The 22,979-nt window shown below is 40.1% G+C and overlaps 1 protein-coding gene and 1 long non-coding RNA gene across 5 annotated transcripts in view; one reads left to right on the top strand and one right to left on the bottom strand.

Annotated features, from left to right (window-relative positions):
• The window catches only part of dgkd (diacylglycerol kinase delta), a 120,903-nt gene that overhangs the window by 7,613 nt on the left and 90,311 nt on the right, over positions 1-22,979 (top strand). The window contains exons 2-3 of one of the 4 annotated variants that reach the window (XM_036944348.2): positions 2,852-2,962; positions 14,293-14,373. In XM_036944348.2, the coding sequence (XP_036800243.2) occupies positions 2,852-2,962; positions 14,293-14,373 (192 nt within the window). Of the gene's footprint in view, positions 1-2,851; positions 2,963-14,292; positions 14,374-20,710; positions 21,308-22,979 lie in introns of those variants that run through there. The other 3 variants (XM_036944350.2, XM_036944351.2, XM_090200072.1) reach the window with 3 other exon arrangements.
• On the bottom strand, positions 14,479-21,100 carry LOC149977461 (uncharacterized). The gene is made up of 2 exons (XR_016486680.1): positions 20,976-21,100; positions 14,479-14,915 (listed from the first exon to the last, which is right to left on the bottom strand). It is a non-coding gene; the product is annotated as an uncharacterized LOC149977461 (long non-coding RNA).

Raw genomic sequence — 22,979 nt, 5'->3', positions numbered from 1 at the left:
TTCTAAGGCTGCATTCGACTCTAATGATTTGAAAGAAGTCGCATGAAAGGCATGCTCTCTCCTTGCTCAGGCTGCACACTTCATTAGTCTCATCACCTACTCCTGTTTATACAAAAAAAAATACAATCATTCAAAATAGGCTACTAAAACATGATTTTGGCCACAGAGATATTTAGCTTATTTTTTATAATAAATTGTGTATTGTTTTAAATTGTATTGTTTACAGTCGGAAGGAAAGACAGAGAGCAATTTGACCAGATTATTGTTGAGTTGCGTCTCTGTGAAAAGTAGAGGCCAAGCCAGGCATACCGCAATTTTCAAAATACAATTGCAGGTAAACATAATTTGAAAAGAAAATGGTTATTGCTGTAGAACGAAGACAATGAAAGGACTATTATGTATTTTTAGTTATCAAAAATTATCAACCTAATTGAGCGAACAACAGTATAGCACCAGCGGAGAGCATCTGTCATCTCCCCGGTGATTTCCCTGTGAGTGCGCACTGTGCATATTCACTATTTAACATTGTTGGGTCAGTGCTACTTAAAAGTTTGTTTTTGGAAAATAATTTCCTCCTCAAGGACGTTCAGAGACTTGTTCCAAAGTCTCACTCCTGCGTTGTCTTGGCGTGTGCTTAGGGTCGTTGTCCTGTTGGAAGGTGAACCTTCGCCCCAGTCTGAGGTCCTGAGCGCTCTGGAGCAGGTTTTCATCAAGGATCTCTCTGTACTTTTCTCCATTCATCTTTCCCTCACGCAAAGATAGAAGAAACATAGGTCTACTATACGTGCTCAGCCATGCATTGAACTGTCTTTTTTTTTTGCGAACAGTGATTGAGTTGTATTATTAGCCTAAATTATGACTATCCAATCTACTCATCACATTACCAATAGGTCTGCAATTGGTAGTTGGTCTGCAATTACATAGGTCTGCAAATGCGATTATGCATGTAATGCATTATTATAAAGGTGCATTTTTATGGTAACTGATTTTCCCCAAACTTGAAACTCAGGAGCCGCCGGTTAGGCTAACCCGGTTGTAAAGTGGATTAATGTGCTTCATTTTAAGCAGCACGAGAAAGCTGGATCCTCTTTTAGATAGTGGCCAGTCAAAATTCTCTTTTCACACGCTGGGCATCATTCACAAGTGATAGATAATACATCATTCACAAGTGATAATATTGTCGCCCACCAGACTATTGTCCATTTAATCTGGTCTTTTACATGTATTAAATAATATGTGACATTTTTTAGATATATTTTAGAATGGACTATTTATCATTCACCTGTCAGAAGCAGGGGGGGATGATCTATGCATATAAATAGCGAATGGAGGACGCTTTTCCCTTAGTTCATTTTCATGCCAGCCAGGTAGGCTATACTCCTGTTATAAAGTGAAGCAATGTGCTTAATATAGTAGGCCTAGCCTATTAAGCTGGTGGGATCCTCCTCTTTTTAATAGAGGCCATCAAAACTCTGTTTTCTCACGTAATTGCTTAACCAATAGAAAATTGGGCAACGTGAGCTCATGGTCTCTCATGATGTTTGATTTGATTTTCGAAAGCATTTGCATTGATGTCAGAGGGATTAGAGTGCCAATAGAGTGCTGAGTACCAGGCCATTACTGACTGGCATTTAGCATGTTTGGTAGATTATTATTGACCATCAGCAGCATCAAAGCACAGCTTTGGAGTTACCGGTGTGGCGGACTGGCGGTAATACGTCACTGTAACACTGTAGTTATGACTGACTGCTTAGATTTAGATGTATTTAAATCTGGACTTCAAAGCCAGTTCCACTGCTGATTTTCACCTGGGACTGATTTAGACCTGGGATACCAAGTGGGTAAAATTATCAGGTAGAACAGAAAACCAGCAGTACTCTGGACCTCCAGAATCGGTTTTGAATATCCCTGCCTTAGGTGATGCTTTACTGCGCAGCACTGCTTTTCAAAGCAGAGGATGACTGTGGAGAGCATGTGGTCAGAGCAAAATGTTGGTTCATCAACAATTCTCTGGTTGCCCCTAATGCTAACATTGGATGCTCGCCCAAAATCTTGTCTCCACTGGAAGGCTAAGTCCCAATACTCCACTCTCTGACTTTTTCGCATAGATTTAACAATGGTGAGCAACTTCTTCCAGTAACTTCTTCCTATGCATTTAAATCCATGCCATGGAGTTTGCAAGGGCACACTTTGGAAGAAGGTTGGAGATTTTGGGACACACCCTATCTTTTTTTGCTGAGTCTCTAATTGGTTAGGTAGAATTCAAGATAGTAGGCCTACCTCCTTCCTACATTTAGACACTAGGTGGGTTTATTTGTGAACTGACTGTGTGTCTCCGCTCTCCAGCTTTGGCAATGTCTTTAATGTCAAGCCCAGTTCAGTGACTCTGCCTCCCTGGATATGTAAATCAACCATGGCCAATGCTACTGTCCAAACCCCCTATATGTCAGAGTAGAGGAGCTAGGCTAGGCTATATCTCTGTGCAGACAGATGATATAACGGTGCTGGTGGTAAGAGTGCTCTGTGCTGCAGGGGTTCGGGTAGCTAAGCTTGGTAGATTAAGGGAGACATCGTTCAGACATTGTGAATGGCTGGCATTGTTAGTGCAGCTCAGGGGATCATACAATCGATTTCACAGACGTTCCCGAGAAAAGGTTGTGTGGTTCATGATGATATTATATTCTTACCTATTTATATAGTCATGGGGTTGATGTTTTGATAAGGCTGCACATTGATGATCCCATGCATCACTTGTGTTTGTGTGTATGTGCATGTACTTTAGTGTGTGTGTGTGTGTTTGGGAGGATGGGGACGTCACTGACTAGTCTCCCTACGTTGTCATCCTGTGCAGACGATCCTGAAGGAGGGCAAATTGGTAAAACAGACCAACTCGTTCCAGCGCTGGAAGAGACGCTACTTCAAACTGCGTGGGAGGACTCTGTACTATGCCAAGACTGCCAAGGTTGGTATTAATTTTTACCCTTTATGTATACAGGGAGACATTTTTTGTTGTTTTGGCTCTGTACTTTAGCAAATGATACAATTACTATTAATTTGAAGATATTTTCATCCATATCGAGTAAACCATTTTAGGGGACCAAAAGTATTGGGACAAATTCATGTAATTGTATTTGTTTTTATTATCTATCCCCACTTCCTGGGGCCAATCAACATTAAGGCAATTATATACAATTTTAAAAACATTTCACAACACAATAAGTGTCTGCCCTCAGGCCACTACTCTACTACCACATATCCACATATCTACAACGCAAAATCTGTGTGTGTGTGTGTGTCTCCACAGTCCTCTCTGTTCCATTTTTTAAATTTAAATTTGACCCCTTTTTCTCCCCAATTTCGTGGTATCCAATAGTTTTTAATAGCTACTATCTTGTCTCATTGCTACAACTCCTGTGCGGGCTCGGGAGAGACGAAGGTTGAAAAAAGTAATGCGTCCTCCGACACACAACCCAACCAAGCCACACTGCTTCTTAACACAGCGCGCATCCAACCCGGAAGCCAGCCGCACCAATGTGGTGCACAATCATGAAGTGGAACGACATTTATTGGATATTTCAAACTTTTTTAACAAATCAAAAACTGAAAAATTGGGCGTGCAAAATTATTCAGCCCCCTTAAGTTAATAATTTGTAGCGCCACCTTTTGCTGCGATTACAGCTGTAAGTCGCTTGGGGTATGTCTCTATCAGTTTTGCACATCGAGAGACTGACATTTTTTCCCATTCCTCCTTGCAAAACAGCTCGAGCTCAGTGAGGTTGGATGGAGAGCATTTGTGAACAGCAGTTTTCAGTTCTTTCCACAGATTCTCGATTGGATTCAGGTCTGGACTTTGACTTGGCCATTCTAACACCTGGATATGTTTATTTTTGAACCATTCCATTGTAGATTTTGCTTTATGTTTTGGATCATTGTCTTGTTGGAAGACAAATCTCCGTCCCAGTCTCAGGTCTTTTGCAGACTCCATCAGGTTTTCTTCCAGAATGGTCCTGTATTTGGCTCCATCCATCTTCCCATCAATTTTAACCATCTTCCCTGTCCCTGCTGAAGAAAAGCAGGCCCAAACCATGATGCTGCCACCACCATGTTTGACAGTGGGGATGGTGTGTTCAGCTGTGTTGCTTTTACGCCAAACATAACGTTTTGCATTGTTGCCAAAAAGTTCAATTTTGGTTTCATCTGACCAGAGCACCTTCTTCCACATGTTTGGTGTGTCTCCCAGGTGGCTTGTGGCAAACTTTAAACGACACTTTTTATGGATATCTTTAAGAAATGGCTTTCTTCTTGCCACTCTTCCATAAAGGCCAGATTTGTGCAATATACGACTGATTGTTGTCCTATGGACAGAGTCTCCCACCTCAGCTGTAGATCTCTGCAGTTAATCCAGAGTGATCATGGGCCTCTTGGCTGCATCTCTGATCAGTCTTCTCCTTGTATGAGCTGAAAGTTTAGAGGGACGGCCAGGTCTTGGTAGATTTGCAGTGGTCTGATACTCCTTCCATTTCAATATTATCGCTTGCACAGTGCTCCTTGAGATGTTTAAAGCTTGGGAAATCTTTTTGTATCCAAATCTGGCTTTAAACTTCTTCACAACAGTATCTCGGACCTGCCTGGTGTGTTCCTTGTTCTTCTTGATGCTCTCTGCGCTTTTAACGGACCTCTGAGACTATCACAGTGCCGGTGCATTTATACGGAGACTTGATTACACACAGGTGGATTGTATTTATCATCATTAGTAATTTAGGTCAACATTGGATCATTCAGAGATCCTCACTGAACTTCTGTGAGTTTGCTGCACTGAAAGTAAAGGGGCTGAATAATTTTGCACACCCAATTTTTCAGTTTTTGATTTGTTAAAAAAGTTTGAAATATCCAATAAATGTCGTTCCACTTCATGATTGTGTCCCACTTGTTGTTGATTCTTCACAAAAAAATACAGTTTTATATCTTTATGTTTGAAGCCTGAAATGTGGCAAAAGGTCACAAAGTTCAAGGGGGCCGAATACTTTCGCAAGGCACTGTATATACTGCATTTTATATTATTCTACCCTATCTCATTCACTTAATAATGTTTACATATGTGGAGTTACTCATCTCGTATGTACATACTGCATTTTATACTATTCTACCGTATCTCATTCACTTAATAATGCTTACATATCTTGCATTACTTATCTCATATGTACAGTTGAAGTCGAAGTTTACATACACCTTCGCCAAGCACATTTAAACTTAGTTTTTCACAATTCCTGACATTTAATCCTAATAAAAATTCCCTGTCTTATGTCAGTTAGGATCACCACTATATTTTAAGAATGTGACAAGTCAGAATAATAGTAGAGAGGGATTTATTTCAGCTTTTATTTCTTTCATCACATTCCCAGTGGGTCAGAAGTTTACGAACACTCAATTAGTATTTGGTAGCATTGCCTTTAAATTGTTTAACTTGGGTCCAACTTTTTGGGTAGCCTTCTACAAGCTTTCCACAATAAGTTGGGTGAATTTTGGCCCATTCCTTCTGACAGAGCTGGTGCAACTGAGTCAGGTTTGTAGGCCTCCTTGTTCGCACACACTTTTTCAGTTCTGCCCACAAATTTTCTATAGGATTGAGGTCAGGGCTTTGTGATGGCCACTCCAATACCTTGACTTTGTTGTCCTTAAGCCATTTTGCCACAACTTTGGAAGTATGCCTTGGGTCATTGTCCATTTGGAAGACCCATTTGCGACCAAGCTTTAACTGATGCCTTGAGATGTTGCTTCAATATATCCACATACTTTTCCTTCCTCATGAAGCCATCTATTTTGTGAAGTGCACCAGTCCCTCATGCAGCAAAACACCCCACAACATGATGCTGCCACCCCCGTGTTTCACGTTTGGGATGGTGTTCTTCGGCTTGCAAGCTTCCCCCTTTTTCCCCCAAACATAATGATGGTCCTAATGGCCAAACAGTTCTATTTTTGTTTCATCAGACCAGAGGACATTTCTCCAAAAAGTACGATCTTTGTCCCCATGTGCAGTTGCAAACCGTAGTCTGACTACTTTATGGCGGTTTTGGAGCAGTGGCTTCTTCCTTGCTGAGCGGCCTTTCAGGTTATGTTGATATAGGACTCGTTTTACTGTGGATGTGTGGACCTTCACAAGGTCTTTTGCTGCTGTTCTGGGATTGATTTGCACTTTTCGCACCATGGTACGTTCATCTCTAGGAGATAGAACGTGTCTCCTTCCTGAGTGGTATGAAGGCTGCGTGGTCCCATGGTGTTTATACTTGCATACTATTGTTTGTACAGATGAATGTGGTACCTTCAGGCGTTTGGAAATTGCTTCCACCGATGAACCAGACTTGTGGAGGTCTACAATTTTTTTCTGAGGTCTTGGCTGATTTCTTTTTATTTTCCCATGATGATGTCAAGCAGAGGCACCGAGTTTGAAGGTAGGCCTTGAAATACATCCACAGGTACACCTCCAATTGACTCAAATTATGTCAATTAGCCTATCAGAAGCTTCTAAAGCAATGACATAATTTTCTGGAATTTTCTAAGCTGTTTAAAGGCTCAGTCATCTTAGTGTATGTAAACTTCTGACCCATTGGAATTGTGATACAGTGCATTTATAAGTGAAATAATCTGTCTGTAGACAATTGTTGGAAAAATTACTTGTGTCATGCGCAAGGTAGATGTCCTAACCGACTTGCCAAAACTATAGTTTGTTAACAAGAAATTTGCGGAGTGGTTGAAAAACAAGTTTTAATGACTCCAACCTAAGTGTATGTAAACTTCCGACTTCAACTGTATATACTGTTTTTTTCTATACTATTCTACTGTGTCTTAGTCCGTTCCGCTCTGACATCACTTGTCCATATGTATACAGTCTTAATTCATTCCTACTTAGAATTGTGTTTATTGGGTATATGTCATGTAATTTGTTAGATATTACTGCACAATCGAAGCTAGAAGCACTAGCATTTTGCTACACCTGCAATAACATCTGCTAATCACGTGTATGTGACCAATAAAATGTTATTTTATTTACTGTGTGTCTGCCCATAGTCTGTGTTGGACTTGTGATCTGTGAATAGACCTCTGTTGGCATGTATTGGGTATGCATAGGTGTCTGAGCTGTGTGCTAGTTGTTTAAACTCAGTGCATTCAACATGTCAATTCTTCTCACAAATACAAGTAGTGATGAAGTCGATCTCTCCTCTACCTTGAGCCAGGAGAGATTGACATGCATATTATTAATTTTAGCTCTCCGTGTACATTTAAGGGCCAGCCGTGCTGCACTGTTCTGGGCCAGTTGTACATTTCCTACGTCCCTCTTTGTGGCACTGACCACATAACTGGAAAGTAGTCCAGGTGCGACAAATCTAGGGCCTGTAGCACCTACCTTATTGATAGCATTGTTAAGAAGGCTGAGCGCTTTATTATGGACAGACCTCTCCCCATCTTAGCTACTGTTGCATCAATATGTTTTGACCATGACAGTTTACAACCCAAGGTTATACCAAGCAGTTTTGTCTCCTCAACTTGTTAAATTTCCACATTATTCATTACACGATTTAGTTGAGGTTTAGGGTTTAGTGAATGATTTGTCCCAAATACAATGCTTTTAGTTTTTGTAATATTTAGGACTAATTTATTTCTTGCCACCATTCTGAAACTGACTGCAGCTCTTTAAGTGTTGCAGTAATTTCACTTGCTGTAGTAGCTGACGTGTATAGTGTTGAGTTATCAGCATGCATACAATAGACACACAGGCTTTTATTCTGAGCCAGTGGTAGGTCATTAGTTAAGATTGAAAACATTAATGAGCCTAGACAGCTGCCCTGGGAAATGCCTGACTCTACCTGGAGGCCCCACTGAACACCCTCTGTGTTCTGTTAGACAGGTAACTCTCGATCCACAATATAGCAGGGGATGTAAAGCCATAACACTTATGTTTTTCCAGTAGCAGGCTATGATTGATAATGTCAAATGCTGCACTGAAGTCTAACACAACAACGACCACAATCTTTTTATCTGCAATTTCTCTCAGCCATTCAGTCATTTGTGTAAGTGCTGTGCTTATTGAATGTCCTTCCCTATTAAGCATGCTTGTCAATTTGTTTACTGTAAAATAGCATTGTATCTGGTCAAACACAGTTTTTTGGTAACAGTCTGGTTGGCTTGAGCCAGTAAGGGGGGCTTTACTATTCTTAGTAGTGATGCACCGATATGACAATTTTGGCCGATACCGATATCCGATATTTTCCTTGCCAAAAAAAACAGATACCGATAACCGATTATTGAACATTTACAGTTAAATAGTTAACACACACACACATGGACGCAGCGGTCTAAGGCACTGCATCTCAGTGCAAGAGGTGTCACTACAGTCCCTGGTTCGAATCCTGGCTATCACATCCGGCCGTGATCTGGAGTCCTAAAGGGCGGCGCACAATTAGCCCAGCGTCGTCAGGGTTTGGCCGGGATAGGCCGTCATTGTAAATAAGAATTTGTTCTTAACTGACTCGCCTAGTTAAATAAAGCTTACACACACACACCGCACTGACCAAAAAGTTATTTTGTTGCCGTTTACGTATGTCCCCATTACCAGTAAAACATAATGAAAACCTATTTCTTTCACTTACTTGCTGTTCTATTTCGTTGTTAATTTGCTCAGTCGTTTCATTCTCAACCAGGATTTGAATGGAACGCCGTTTGGGTCTTTGCATGTCAAAAAAATAAAACTTTGACCAGTAGATAACACTATTTGACGTGTCAACTTAGCTCGTTGACCAATCATGGCCTGACTATGAGTTCACATCATATAGTATTTTAACGCATACATACATTTTTTACGTTGTTATTACACATTGATTACACTATCACTTATATTTCATGTCACAACGTACGTATGCTATGATGCTGGTAAAATCGTCTCGTGCACCTACAGTGCTGGTCATAAAAAAAGAGTTTGTTTGCATCCATGAGCTAGCTATGTTCTTCCCCAAAAACATAGAAAAACGACAATCTGTTTCAGTAGCTATAGTTAGCTAGCTAGCTAACTATATAGCTAGGCGGCATCATCTTAACTAACCCTAATTTATAAGACTTTGATTAATAGTCATCAGACCCATCTATGTGAAGATAGCCACAATAAGGATTAGCCCCAATAGTGGACTTTGCGGTTAGCCTTCAAAATAAAATTATGTGATAATTCTACTATTTGTTTTCATTTGCATCACTGTCAATGACATACTTTTATTTTGAAGGCAAACCGCATATTCCACTATTTGTGCCTAATCCTTATTGTGGCTAGCTTCACAACACATAACCAAGTCCAGTCGAGCCTCACGGTAGATTTGGGCAACAGGGTTAAGTAGCTGGCTAGCTATTTATTTTCATTAACTAAAGTTCAATTCAATAGGCAAAAAACAAGTGGCAACCTAGCTAATACTTACTCACAAGGATTCCTGAATCATTGCTAAGAATAATGAAAATGACTGCAGTTTCTACTGGTCGTTGTTTTCAGGCTGATTGTATTGGTGTCTTTTGGTACCAAGCTAAAACTAGCTACCCCCGAAGTTGTGGTCAAACAAATTATGCTTTATTACCAATGCGGTTTTGTAAACACATCGTTCATGGTCGTTGTTTTCTTGTTTGCAGACTTTTTTTGTACAGCTTTGACAACGCTTGATAGCCCCCCATCTTTCTTCAGAGATTGTTCTGTTAGGTGACCTAAACTGGGATATGCTTAACACCCCGGCAGTCCTACAATCTAAGCTAGATGCCCTCAATCTCACACAAATTCAATAAGTAAAATTTCAATAATTTCAATAAGCATTTCTCTACGGCTGGCCATGCTTTCCTCCTGGCCACCCCGACCTGGCCAACAGCTCCACACCCCTCGCAGCTACTTGCCCAAGCCTCCCCAGCTTCTCCTTCACCCAAATCCAGATAGCAGATGTTCTGAAAGAGCTGCAAAACCTGGACCCGTACAAATCAACTGGCCGTTTTGTCACCAAAGCCCCATATACCACCCCCCACTGCGACCTAGTGTGCTGGCCCTCGCCAAATATTTGTTGCCAGAAACACTGGCTCCAGGTCATCTATGAGTCTATGCTAGGTAAAGCTCCGCCTTATCTCAGCTCACTGGTCACCATAGCAGCACCCATCCCAAAGCCAACACCTCCTTTGGCCGCCTTTCCTTCCAGTTCTCTGCTGCCAATGACTGGAACGAACTGCAAAAATCACTGAAGCTAGCTTTAAGCCACAGCTGTCAGAGCAGCTCACAGATCACTGCACCTGTACATAGCCCATCTGTAAATAGCCCACCCAATCTACCTACCTCATCCCCATATTGTTTTTATTTACTTTTTTGCTCTTTTGCACACCAGTATTTCTACTTGCACATCACCATCTGCTCATCTATCACTCCAGTGTTAATTTGCTAAATTGTAATTACTTTACTACTATGGCCTATTTACTGCCTTACCTCCTCACGCCATTTGCGCACACTGTATATAGACTTTCTTTTTTTCTATTGTGTTATTGACTGTACGCTTGTTTATTCCATGTTAAACTCTGTGTTGTTGTTTGTGATGCACTGCTTTGCTTTATCTTGGCCAGAATGCAGTTGTATATGAGAACTTGTTCTCAACTTACTAGCTTACCTGGTTAAATAAAGGTGAAATAAAAAATAAATAAAAAAGTGCTACTGTATGTTTTTTTACACGCAAAGACCCAAACAGCGTTCTATAGTATGTATGTTGTGAAGCTAATAGAAGTGACGCTATTACTGTGTAACTCCGGTAGGGCAACATCTGAAAAATAGAACACTTGGTAGTGTGTACCGGTGCTCGACCAGTCGGTGAAAGCCAACATCACCCATGGCAGAGAACGGTTGATTGTCAAGGGCAATGAATTCCATTATCTTGGCTTTAATGGATTTCGTCTTTGAGTTGTCTCGCTGAAATGTTCTTTTTTTTTCAAATGACTGCTGGACTTGTTGACTGCTCGATCCACATAGCAGACATTGTGGGCTAGGTTATGAATGCTGTGTTGCAGGCGTAGTGCAACATTTTACGTGGAGTCATTAAGGCATGTACCTACGTTATATAGGTATGCACGTCAGCTTTGACATCGTTTTTGCACATCGGCGTTAAACTAGACATCGGCCAATAGTGATGTTGCCATTTTTAGCTAATGTCGGCCAATTCAGATATGTTCACCGATTATATCGTGCATCCCTAATTCTTAGGTAGCAGAATTACTTTTGCTTCCCACCAGGTCTGAGGGCACACACTTTGTAGTAGGCTTTAATTGAAGATATGGCAAAAAGGAGTGGTAATCTCATCCGCTATTATCCTCAGTAGTTTCCATCCAAGTTGTCAGACCCAAAATTTAATTGAATGTGCTCCAAAGCTTCTTTATTTAATTTATCTTGGTTTCAAAGTGTAGTTTATTTTTATTCAGTTTAGTCACATGATTTCTCTATTTGCAGTATGTTTGCCAATCGGTTGTGTAGCAACCATACCATTTTTTCAATTTCTCATCCATCCAAGGGGATTTTTACATTACTTTTCGTAAAGTGTGCTTGTTTATTAGTAACTGGGATAAGCAATTTCATAAATGTGTCAAGTGCAACATCTGTTTGCTCCTCATTACACACCACGGACCAACAAATATTATTTACATCAACAACATAGGAATCACTACAAAACTTCTTGTATGACCTCTTATACACTATTTTATGCCCAGCCTTTGGAACTTTGGTTTTCCTAGATATGGTTACTAAATTGTGATCACTACATCTGATCTGGATACTGCATTCAAGCACATTTCTGCAGCATTAGTAAAGATGTGATCAATACATATTGATGACATAAAGGTTGACTGATAACCTGAACCAGGTTGCAGGCACTGGTTACAGTTTTAAGCTTTTTCTTGAGTGGACAGCTTGATAAAAGCCATTATTGAAATCACCCAGAAAATATACCTCTGTTGATATCACATACATTATCAAGCATTTCACACATGTTATCCAGATACTGACTGTTAGCACTTGGTGGTCTAAAACAGCTTCCCACAATAATGGGTTTTAGGTTAGGCAGGTGAACCTGTAGCCATATTATCTCATTTGACATGAGATCCTCTCTAAGCCTTACAGGAATATGACTTTGAACATAAACGGCAACACTTCCAACATTGGCATGTGCCTCTTCTGAAGCTGTTGAACCATGAATTGCTACCACTGTATCATCAAAGGCATTATCTAAGTAAGTTTCAGAGTTAGTCAGTATATGCATGTCATCTGTTACTAGCAAGTTACCAATTTCATAAACCTTGCTTCTTAGGTTGCATATGTTAACGTGGGCTATTTTTAGCACTTTTCTGTGATTTTTGTTTGTTTTTATTGGTTTACTGGGAGACTTATCTGAGGTATACACGACAGTGCTATTTATGTTTGAGCTGAGGGTAAGTTGTAGGGTGAGTTGCACACAGTGGACCTCCTACTAGGGAAAACTGCATAAGTGCTAACAGTATAATTCAGGTTCATAGGATCATGATTACTGCATACAATAGCTGCAAAATTGACAGAGGCATTTAGGGAAGTTAGAGGGACATACATTAGGTTACTTACATTATGACTGCCAACTCCCATGGGACAATGTACATTTGCAGCAGCACTATGACAACTCAGCGACACAATGGTAGGGATTATCTGAGCAGGGCTTGGGTCATTGATAAATCATTGTCTCAATGTAGCTTTGAAATGTGCGGACAGGGTCCAGGAGGCAAGATGATTTGGATAGACACTGTCATTCACTTTTATGTGTATTAAAGTTGAGTATTTGTTCCCATATTCGTAGCACGCAGTGACTATATCAAGCTTGTGACTACAAATGTGTGTGTGTTTCAGATTAATTTATTGTAAATAAGAATATAATATGTTTCTAAACACCTCTACATTAATGTGGATGCTACCATGATTACAGATCATCCTGAATGAAACGTGGATATATGTGAGTGAGGAAGTTAGAGGCATAAATATCTTATATATATTTGTGCGTCTAACTTTCTCACTCAGGACTATCCGTAATCGTTGTAGCATCCACATTAAGTGTTTAGAAACATATTATATTCTTATTTACAATAAAAGTTACTCTAAAATAACACAATACATTATTTACTATTCATTTCTATGGGCTTCAAAATAATCTGAAACACAACCAAACAAACCGCAAATACATCCAACAAGTTTGTAAAGTCACCAGCTTGATGTAATCATTGTGTGTTAGGAATATGGGACAAAATACTAAACTTTTTACTACTTTAATACAAAAGTTAATTTGTCAGAATACTTTTGGTCCCCTAAAATGGAGGGACTATGTACAATAAGTGTAGTAATTTCAAAATGATTCATCTGATATGAATGAAAATACCCTCAAATTAAAGCTGTTTGCACTTTAACCTGATAGTATTGAGAGCTATTGACATGTTGAAAGCACTGTTTAAACGGCTAGCGCACAGTTCAGACACCCGAGCATATCCCACAAGACAAGCCACCAGAGGTCTCTTCACAGTCCCCAAGTCCAGAACAGACTATGGGAGACGCACAGTACTACATAGAGCCACGACTACATGGAACTCTATTCCACATCAGGTAACTGATGCCAGCAGTGGAATCAGATAAAAATACACCTTATGGAACAGAGGGGACTGTGAAGCAACACAAACATAGGCACAGACACACACATGATAACATACGCACTATACACACACGTACACATGGATTGTGGAGTATGGGCCTGAGGGTAGATACTTAGTGTGTTGTGAATTCTGTAATGAATGTTTTGTAATGTTTTTAAAATTGTATAACTGCCTTAATTTTGCCGGACCCCAAGAAGAGTAGATGCTGCCTTGGCAGATAGTCATTGAATCGATTCAAATCCAAAGTGCTGGAGTACAGTTCCAGAACAACAAAACCTTTGTCACTGTCCCAATACCTTTGGAGCTAAATGTATATGTATTTTTTTATTGAGCCAGTATAGTGAAGAGGAGATAGGAAAGATTGTGAGTCAGAAGGACAGTGGGTCCAATTCAAACTCATGCTAATTCTGTAAGCCTAGGCTGTACGTGTGTGCCAGGGTCAGCGACACTAACCCCTGGACCACACAGGCCAAATTACATTTGAAAATAGTTCAGTAGTACCTATCTACAGACAGTTTTCTGTATTTTTTATTTAGACCTAACAGTCAGATGATGTAACAATTTCTTCTTTTTTTCCCTCAGTCCATCATCTTTGATGAGGTTGACCTGACAGATGCGAGCGTGGCCGAATCCAGCACTAAGAACGTCAACAATAGTTTCACTGTGGGTCCCTTCTTTCTATTTCTTTCTTTCTTTAGCCTACTTCTTTAGATTTTTCTGTCCGTCTTTCTATATTTACAGTACCAGTCAAAAGTTTGGACACACCTACTCATTCAAGGGTTTTTCTTTATTTTACTATTTTCTACATTTTAAAATATTAGTGAAGACATCAAAACTATGAAATAACACGTATGGAATCATGTAGTAACCAAAAAAGTGTTAAACAAATCAAAATCTATTTTATATTTTAAATTCTTCAAAGTAGCCACCCTTTGCCTTGATGACAGCTTTCCACACTCTTGCCATTCTCTCAACCAGCTTCATGAGGAATGCTTTTCCAACAATCTTCGAAGGAGTTCCCACATATGCTGAGCACTTGTTGGCTGCTTTCAATTCACTCTGCGGACCAATTCATCCCAAACCATCTAAATTGGGTAGAGGTTGGGTGATTGTGGAGGCCAGGTCATCTGATGCAGCACTCCATCACTCTCCTTCTTGGTCAGATAGCCCTTACACAGCCTGGAGGTGTATTTTGGGTCATTGTCCTGTTGAAAAACAAATGATAGTCACACTAAGTGCAAACCAGATGGGATGGCGTATTGCTGCAGAATGCTGTGGTTGCAATGCTGGTTAAGTGTGCCTTGAATTCTAAATAAATCACTGACATTGTCACCAGCAAAGCACCCTCACACCTCATCTTCCATGCTTCACGGTGGGAACCACACGTGCAGAGATCATGCATTCACCTACTCTGCATCTCACAAAGACACAGCGGTTGGGACCAAAAATTTCAAATCTGGACTCGTCAGACCAAAGGACAGATTTCCACCAGTCTAATGTCCATTGCTCGTGTTTCTTGGCCCAAGCAAGTCACTTATTATTATTATTAATGTCCTTTAGTAGTCTCCTCTGAACACTTGATGTTGAGATATGTCTGTTACTTGAAGTCTATGAAGCTTTTATTTGGGCTACAATCTGAGGTGCAGTTACATTTAATGAACTTCTCCTCTGCAGCAGAGGTAACTCTGGGTCTTCCTTTCCTTTGGCAGTCCTCATGAGAGACAGTTTCATCATAGCGCTTGATAGTTTTAGCGACTGCACTTGAAGAAACTTTCAAAGACCTTGACATTTTTGGGATTTACCTTCATGTCTTAAAGTAATGATGATGGACTGTCATTTCTCTCTGCTTATTTGAAATGTTCTTGCCATAATATGGACTTGGTCTTTTACTAAATAGGGCTATCTTCTGTATACCACCCCTACCTATCACAACTAACTGGCTTAAACGCATTAAGAAGGAAAGAAATTCCACAAATTAACTTTTAACAAGGCACACCTGTTAATTGCAATGCATTCCAGGTGACTACCCCATGAAGCTGGTTCGAGAGAATTTCAAGAGTGTGCGAAGCTGTCATCAAGGCAAAGGGTGGCTACTTTGAAGAATCTCAAATATAAAATATATTTTTTTGGTTACTACATGGTTCCATACGTGTTATTTCATAGTTGTGATGTCTTCACTATTATTCTACAATGCAGAAAATAGTAAAAAAAATTAAAAAAATAAACCTTGAATGAGTATAGGTGTGTCCAAACTTTTGACTGGTACTGTATGTCTTTCTGTCTCTTGGCTACTGTCCAGCCATATATGAGCCTTGTGTTGGCCGTGGTCATTTTAACCTAAGGGTCATCATCATGTGGTCATGCGGTGGTCAAACGACCAAACTGCAGGATGAACACCACTAAAAGTGTTGCGGTGTGTTGCCCTTAGGTTGCCTTTGGGGTCGTTTCACTATAAAAAGCAAATGAAAGAGGATTTCGATACCCGCCATCTGATTTGTTCTGAAATTGTTTTGGTTGTTGGAAACGGATAAGTTTAGCATTCCTGCAAAATGATTTTGTTGAAGTATAATCCCCACGCCAATCCCACCCCAACAACAAGTATTTAGTATCAGTTCTCTGTTTGACAAGTAGAATGGAGCTGTAGATTAAATAATTTATGATGAAAGTGCACAGTGATTTGTTTGATGCTCATTTCCAATAAATATTGAGGGTTTTGTTCTGGTGACATGATGATTTGATGCTTGGCTGCCGTTTGACAAGTAAATAATCTCGCTCCTTTGTCCATAATAATCTGATCATGTAGGCTTATACCTGCACTGTATCTGCAAGTTTTTGGCTAGAGTGCACGTGCCAAGATCGGAGTGGGCACATTTACTATATAACGCAACATGTTTTGTAACAAAACCATCAGTGGAGTTAAAAATAATATGGAAACCCATTTAAAGTGGTGCGTAGCCTAGTGGTTAGAGCGTTGGACTAGTAACCGAAAGGTTGCAAGATCGAATCCCTGAGCTGACAAGGTACAAAATCTGTCCTTCTGCCCCTGAACAAGGCAGTTAACCCACTGTTCCTAGGCTGTCATTGAAAATAAGAATTTGTTCTTAACTGACTTGCCTAGTTAAATAAAGGTAAAATGAAAATTAATTTAAAAAAAAGCAAGATTCACCTATTTTGAATGTCATATTGTTTTTGTGCATCTCTGAGCGATGTTCTATTTAGACCCTGGGTCATTTCATGTTTATCTGAGCTATTGCCGTTCAAAGAAACTACACTATGAAACAAAGATAAAAGACAAAGAATGATAGTAAAAAGCTTTGGAGCAGATTTTTTCAATGGCAAGACTACCAAATTTAGGCATGACATGCTGGCAACAAACGCTGACACTACAATTCCAAGTATATCTGACCAAATTGTGAAAGACACAAATTGTAATTTTTAATTCCGTAAAGCGAGTGTGGAAGAAGTGAAACAATTATTGTTGTCTATGAACAATGACAAGCCACCGGGGTCTGACAATTTGGATGGAAAATTACTGAATATAATACCGGACAATATTGCCACTCCTATTTGCCATATCTTTAATTTAAGCCTACTAGAAAGTGTGTGCCCTCTGGCACGGAGGGAAGCAAAAGTAATTCCGCTATCTAAGAATAGTAAAGCCCCCTTTACTGGCTCAAATATCTGACCAATCAGCCTGTTACCAACCTTTTAGTAATATTTTGGAAAAAATTGTGTTTGACCAGATACAATGCTATTTTACAGTAAACAAATTGACCACAGACTTTCAGCACACTTATAGGGAAGGAAATTCAACAAGCACTTAAACTGAGAAACTGAGAGAAATTGATGATAAAAATATTGTTGGGGCTGTTTTGTTAGACTTCAGTGTAGCTTTTGACATTATCGATCATAATCTGCTGCTGGAAAAAGTGATGTGTTATGGCTTTACACCCCCTGATATATTATGGTTATATATTATTGTGGATAAAGAGTTACCTGTCTAACAGAACACAGAGGGTGTTATTTTAATGGAAGCCTGTCCAACATAATCCAGGTAGAATCAGGAATTCCCCAGGGTAGCTGTCTAGGCCCCTTACTTTTTTTCAATCTTGACAAACGACATGTCACTGGCTTTGAGTAAAGCCAGTGTTTCTATGTATGCGGATGACTCAACACTATACACATCAGCTATTACAGCAACTGAAATGACTGCAACACTTAACAAAGAGCTGCAGTTAGTTTCAGAATGGGTGGCACGGAATAAGTCAGTCTGAAATATTTAAAAAAACTAAAAGCATTGTGTTTGCGACAAATCATTCACTAAACCCTAAACCTCAACTAAATCTTCTAATGAATAATGTGGAAATTCAGCAAGTTGAGGTGACTAAACTGCTTGGAGTAACCCTGGATTGTATCAATGTTTTGACCAAGACAGTTTACAAAAGTAGCTAATATCGGGAGAAGTCTGTCCATAATAAAGTGCAGCTCTGACTTCTTAACAGCACTATCAACAAGGCAAGTCATTCAGGTCCTAGTTTAGTCACACCTGCACTACTGTTCAGTCGTGTGGTCAGGTGCCACAGAGGGACTTAGGAAAATTGCAATTGGCTCAGAACAGGGCAGCAAAGCTGGCCCTTGGATGTATAGAGTAGAGGTCGACCGATTAATTGGGGCCGATTTAAAGTTTTCATAACAATCGGGAATCTGTATTTTTGGACACCAAAAACGTATCTTATAACAAACAATCAATCAATCAATCAATCATAATCACTAGTTAACTACACATGGTTGATGATATTACTAGTTTATCTAGCGTGTCCTGCGTTGCATATAATCGATGCGGTGCCCATTCGCGAAAAAGGACCGTTGTTGCTCCAACATGTACCTAACCATAAACATCAATGCCTTTCTTAAAATCAATGCAAAGAAGTATATATTTTTAAACCTGCATATTTAGCTAAAAGAAATCCAGGTTAGCAGGCAATATTAACCAGGTGAAATTGTGTCACTTCTCTTGCGTTCATTGCACGCAAAGTCAGGGTATATGCAACAGTTTGGGCCGCCTGGCTCGTTGCGAACTAATTTGCCAGAATTTGACGTAATTATGACATAAGATTGAAGGTTGTGCAATGTAACAGGAATATTTAGACTTATTGATGATTAGATAAAATACGGAACGGTTCCGTATTTCATTGAAAGAATAAACGTCTTGTTTTCAAGATGATAGTTTCCAGATTTGACCATATTGATGACCCAAGGCTCGTATTTCTGTGTGTTATTATGTTATAATTAAGTCTATGATTTGATAGAGCAGTCTGAGCGATGGTAGGCACCAGCAGGCTCGTAAGCATTCATTCAAACAGCACTTTCGTGCGGTTTGCCAGCTTTTTTTTTGCATTATTTAATCCAAATTGAACATGTTTCATTATTTATTTGAGGAATTGATTTTATTGATGTATTATATTAAGTTAAAATAAGTGTTCATTCAATATTGTTGTAATTGTCATTATTACAAATAAATTTAAAAAAAACAATCGGCTGATTAAACGGTATCGGCTTTTTTGGTCCTCCAATAATCGGTATCGGCGTTGAAAAATCATAATCGGTCGACCTCTAGAACACAGAGGGCAAACATTAATAATATGCATGTGAATCTCTCATCGCTCAAAGTGGAAGAGAGATTGACTTCATCAGTACTTTTTTTGTAAGAGGTTTTGACAAGCTGAATGCACCTATCTGTCTGTTTAAACAGCTCAGACACCCATGCATACCCCCACAAGACATGCCATCAGTGGTCTCTTCACACTCCCCTAGTCCAGAAAAGACTATGGGAGGCGCACAGTACCACCTACAGCCATGACTACATGGAACTCTATTCCACATCAGGTAACTGATGCAAGCATTGGAATCAGTTTTAAATAACATATAAACATTACACCTTATGGAACAGCGTGGACTGTGAAGCAACATAAACATAGACACATGCATACTCACATGTACACATGGATTTTGTGTTGTAGATATATGGTAGTGGAGTGTGGGCATGAGGGCACACACTTCGTGTGTTGTTAATTCTGTAATTAATGTATTGTAATGCTTTTAAAATTGTATCACTGTGTTAATTTTGCCAGATCCCAGGAAGAGTAGATGCTGCCTTGGCAGCAGCTAATGGGGATCCATAATAAATACAAATTGATGAAAAAGTTTGCATTTGAATCAGTGACCAGGTAAAATAGCCTAATTTCTCAGAAATCAAATCAAATCTAAACAAAATAATGTTGCAGGAACGCTCATCTTATCTGTTTCTAACTGTTTCTAAAATATTTCAGAACGATCTGAGATGGTGGGTGTCATGGCTTGATGAAATGATATGGAACAACCCTTTGGACTCATTTACATTTAATAACTGGGTGGGGCTGTGTTAGTCAGTGAGTATCCGGAAGTGGCGGCTTGTGTTTGTGTGTGTGTGTGTGCGTGCATGTCTGTGCATGCGTGATAGAGAATGTTGACAGTATGCGAATGCGTCCACAGAGCTGCATTTTCTGTGTTGAGGTTCATTCCTCCTGCTCTATTTCTATTGGTTTCTCACACTGGCTGGAGTGGAGCTCTCCTAGTCTCTTGTTGATGACAGCCCAAACCCAAGCAGACCTGGGTACAAATACTATTTGAAATAGTTTCTAATACTTTAGTTTTGCTTGATTTAACTTGACTGCTGCAATGGAACCAATAGAATAATCGCAAACTATCTGGCACTCCAGGAAGCCTAAAGCAAACACTCAAAGTATTTGGAAAATTTCAAATAGTATCTGAACCCAGGTCTGAGCTCAGGCGAAGGTGGTCTTTCAGTTCCAGACAGCCAAATTAAGGACTTTGCCTTTCACCGCCTGTCTCTCTGTGTTGTAAAGAGGGGCTGCTTTGTGGCCTTCAACACCCCCACTCACACCCCTCCCTCCACTCCAGCCCCCTGTGTGGGATCGCCTTGACGACAGGAAGTTTATATATGTGAGTCAGAGAACAGAGGCAGGCGGATGGGGGAGGGGCCTGCACCACGGTTCCCTGCTCTCTCCCAGTAAGAGACCACTAAGCTGGCTAGGCTAACAGAGCTAACAGCCGAGTGGAAAGAGAAGGAAAACCCTCCTGGAACACCTTCCACTACAGGGATCCACAGAAGGAAATGACTAAGAGAATTCTGGGAATTCTCTGCTGGGTAGAACACTCAGACTACGGGAAAAAAGGAACAAAAGCCAGGCAGTAACGGAAGGTACCTCTTTCGGGACTCCGGAGTGAGAGGCTTCCTTGAGCCAGTTTTTAGATAAGATAGGAGAACTCTACGCCAGCCACGTAGAACTGTTTGTCATTGCTTCGTCAGGAGGACTTCAGGAAAGGAGTGGGAGACTGCAGCCGGTAGAGCCAGTGACTTGCTGTCAAGGAGTAAATAGTGATAGTACAGCTCCTAGACCTGGACCTGACCCATTCTCTCCCAACCCCAGACCAAATATAGCAGAGCACACTCAGCACAGTCTGGAGAAGAAGAGAGGAGAGGGGGAGAGAGAAGGAGAACCACCGGAGCCAAATTTGACTGGACTTCACGCTGGAAGTAAGGCAGAAGAATGTCAGGAATGAGAGTGTGTGGGGGAGCACAGAGACGTGTGTTAGTGGTGCGCGGGTCGGCTGTTTGTTCACCCTCACCTGCCTTCAATTACTAATATTGTAACCGCCGACTACCATCTGTAACCGCCGACTATGTGATAAAGTGAAAATCTGTGGCTGAAGGGTGGGTGGCGGGCGGATGTATAAAGAGAAACAATACTTGAAAAAAAACATACATTTATAATTATTGTTCAATTTCTATTGGCTACATGTAGTTTTTTTCTCTATTATTTTAGGCTCTGGTATTAGTGCATGAGCCTAAGCTTTAGGGCTTAACTGTACCAAATAGCCTACATCGCCAAATAATTAAAAAGTTACCGTCAGTCCACGGAAATGTTATTCAATAAGACGAAACCTGCGAAAGGAAAGTTGAAAAAAGAGAAGGGAAGGCCAGAAAAGTAATGTTTGGGAAATATTTGGTGAAGTGGTAAAAAAGGATCATGTGTGATGTCGACAGTCACAAGACGGGACTTCAAATAGGCCTATGGCATGTCAATGGAACTGTAGTCTACTGTTTAGATGGGTTAAATGGAAACTGAAATCTGGGCGGGCCCCCGAGTGGCTCAGCGGTCTAAGGCAGTGCATCTCAGTGCTATAGGCGTCACTACAGACACTGGTTCGACTCCAGGCTGTATCACAACTGGCCGTGATTGGGAGTCCCATAGGGCGGCTCACAATTTGCCCAGCGCTGTCCAGTTTAGGGTTTGGCCGGGGTAGGACGTCATTATAAATAATAATTTGTTCTTAACTAACTTGCCTAGTTAAATAAAATAACAATTACAAAAATGGACTGTAGGTCTATCACCTCTCACATAGCCTTAATAATAACTCCTGCAGAATTAAGCTTTTCTTGCAGTAAAATGATACACCAAATCTAGGCAAAATTTGGACTTGGGAACAGGAGTGGAGAAACATGATTTCTTTCTTTCTGCTTCTTGAGAGAACGCAATGCTCAGTTAGATACCATCTGTAGATGTGCTGTCTTCATCATAAAAGCATCACAAATGCTGATAGTATTTCAACCTTATAAAATATGCATCGAAGACAAACTGAAATCTTATGAGAAACACGTTGGGTAGTTTTCACAGCTTTCTTTTTCAAACTGATGACATTTTGTACAGAAAATCTTTCCAAGTCTCTAAATGTCTTTGCTATGCAAAAGATAACAGAGAACTTTACCGATGTCAACAAGATTGAAGCATTCATTCTATCGATCTATTATATTATTCTGTTGAGAAAGAGTTTATTTAGTCTTCTAGGGCAGCATATAATGACAAAAGACAAGGTACATAATAATTATAGACAAGTTGACTAACAAATAGCCTACCAAAATGTTTGAAATTATAAGCAGAAACATATCTTAAATCAGGAACAAAAAAAAATCCTGCACCCTGTCAAATCGTTCTGCAGTCTTTGACTGTAGACTATAGAGCATTTTCTATATTTGCGGGTTATGGTTGGATGCGGGCCTCCAGATCTTCACTTTATCACATATATTTGGGCGGTTGCGGATGGGTTATTAGCAATTGCGGACAGGTGCGGGTGAACAAACAGCTGACCTGCGCACCACTAGCTCACTTACACTTTATCAGTGCTGTATCTTCTCTCCATCTCTCTAT

This window comes from Oncorhynchus mykiss, chromosome 15, assembly GCF_057628025.1.
Source record: "Oncorhynchus mykiss isolate SJ-2025 chromosome 15, ASM5762802v1, whole genome shotgun sequence".
Classification (NCBI taxonomy): domain Eukaryota; kingdom Metazoa; phylum Chordata; class Actinopteri; order Salmoniformes; family Salmonidae; genus Oncorhynchus; species Oncorhynchus mykiss.
Note: the sequence above shows the minus strand (reverse complement) of the source record. Positions and strands in the feature narration are given on the sequence as shown.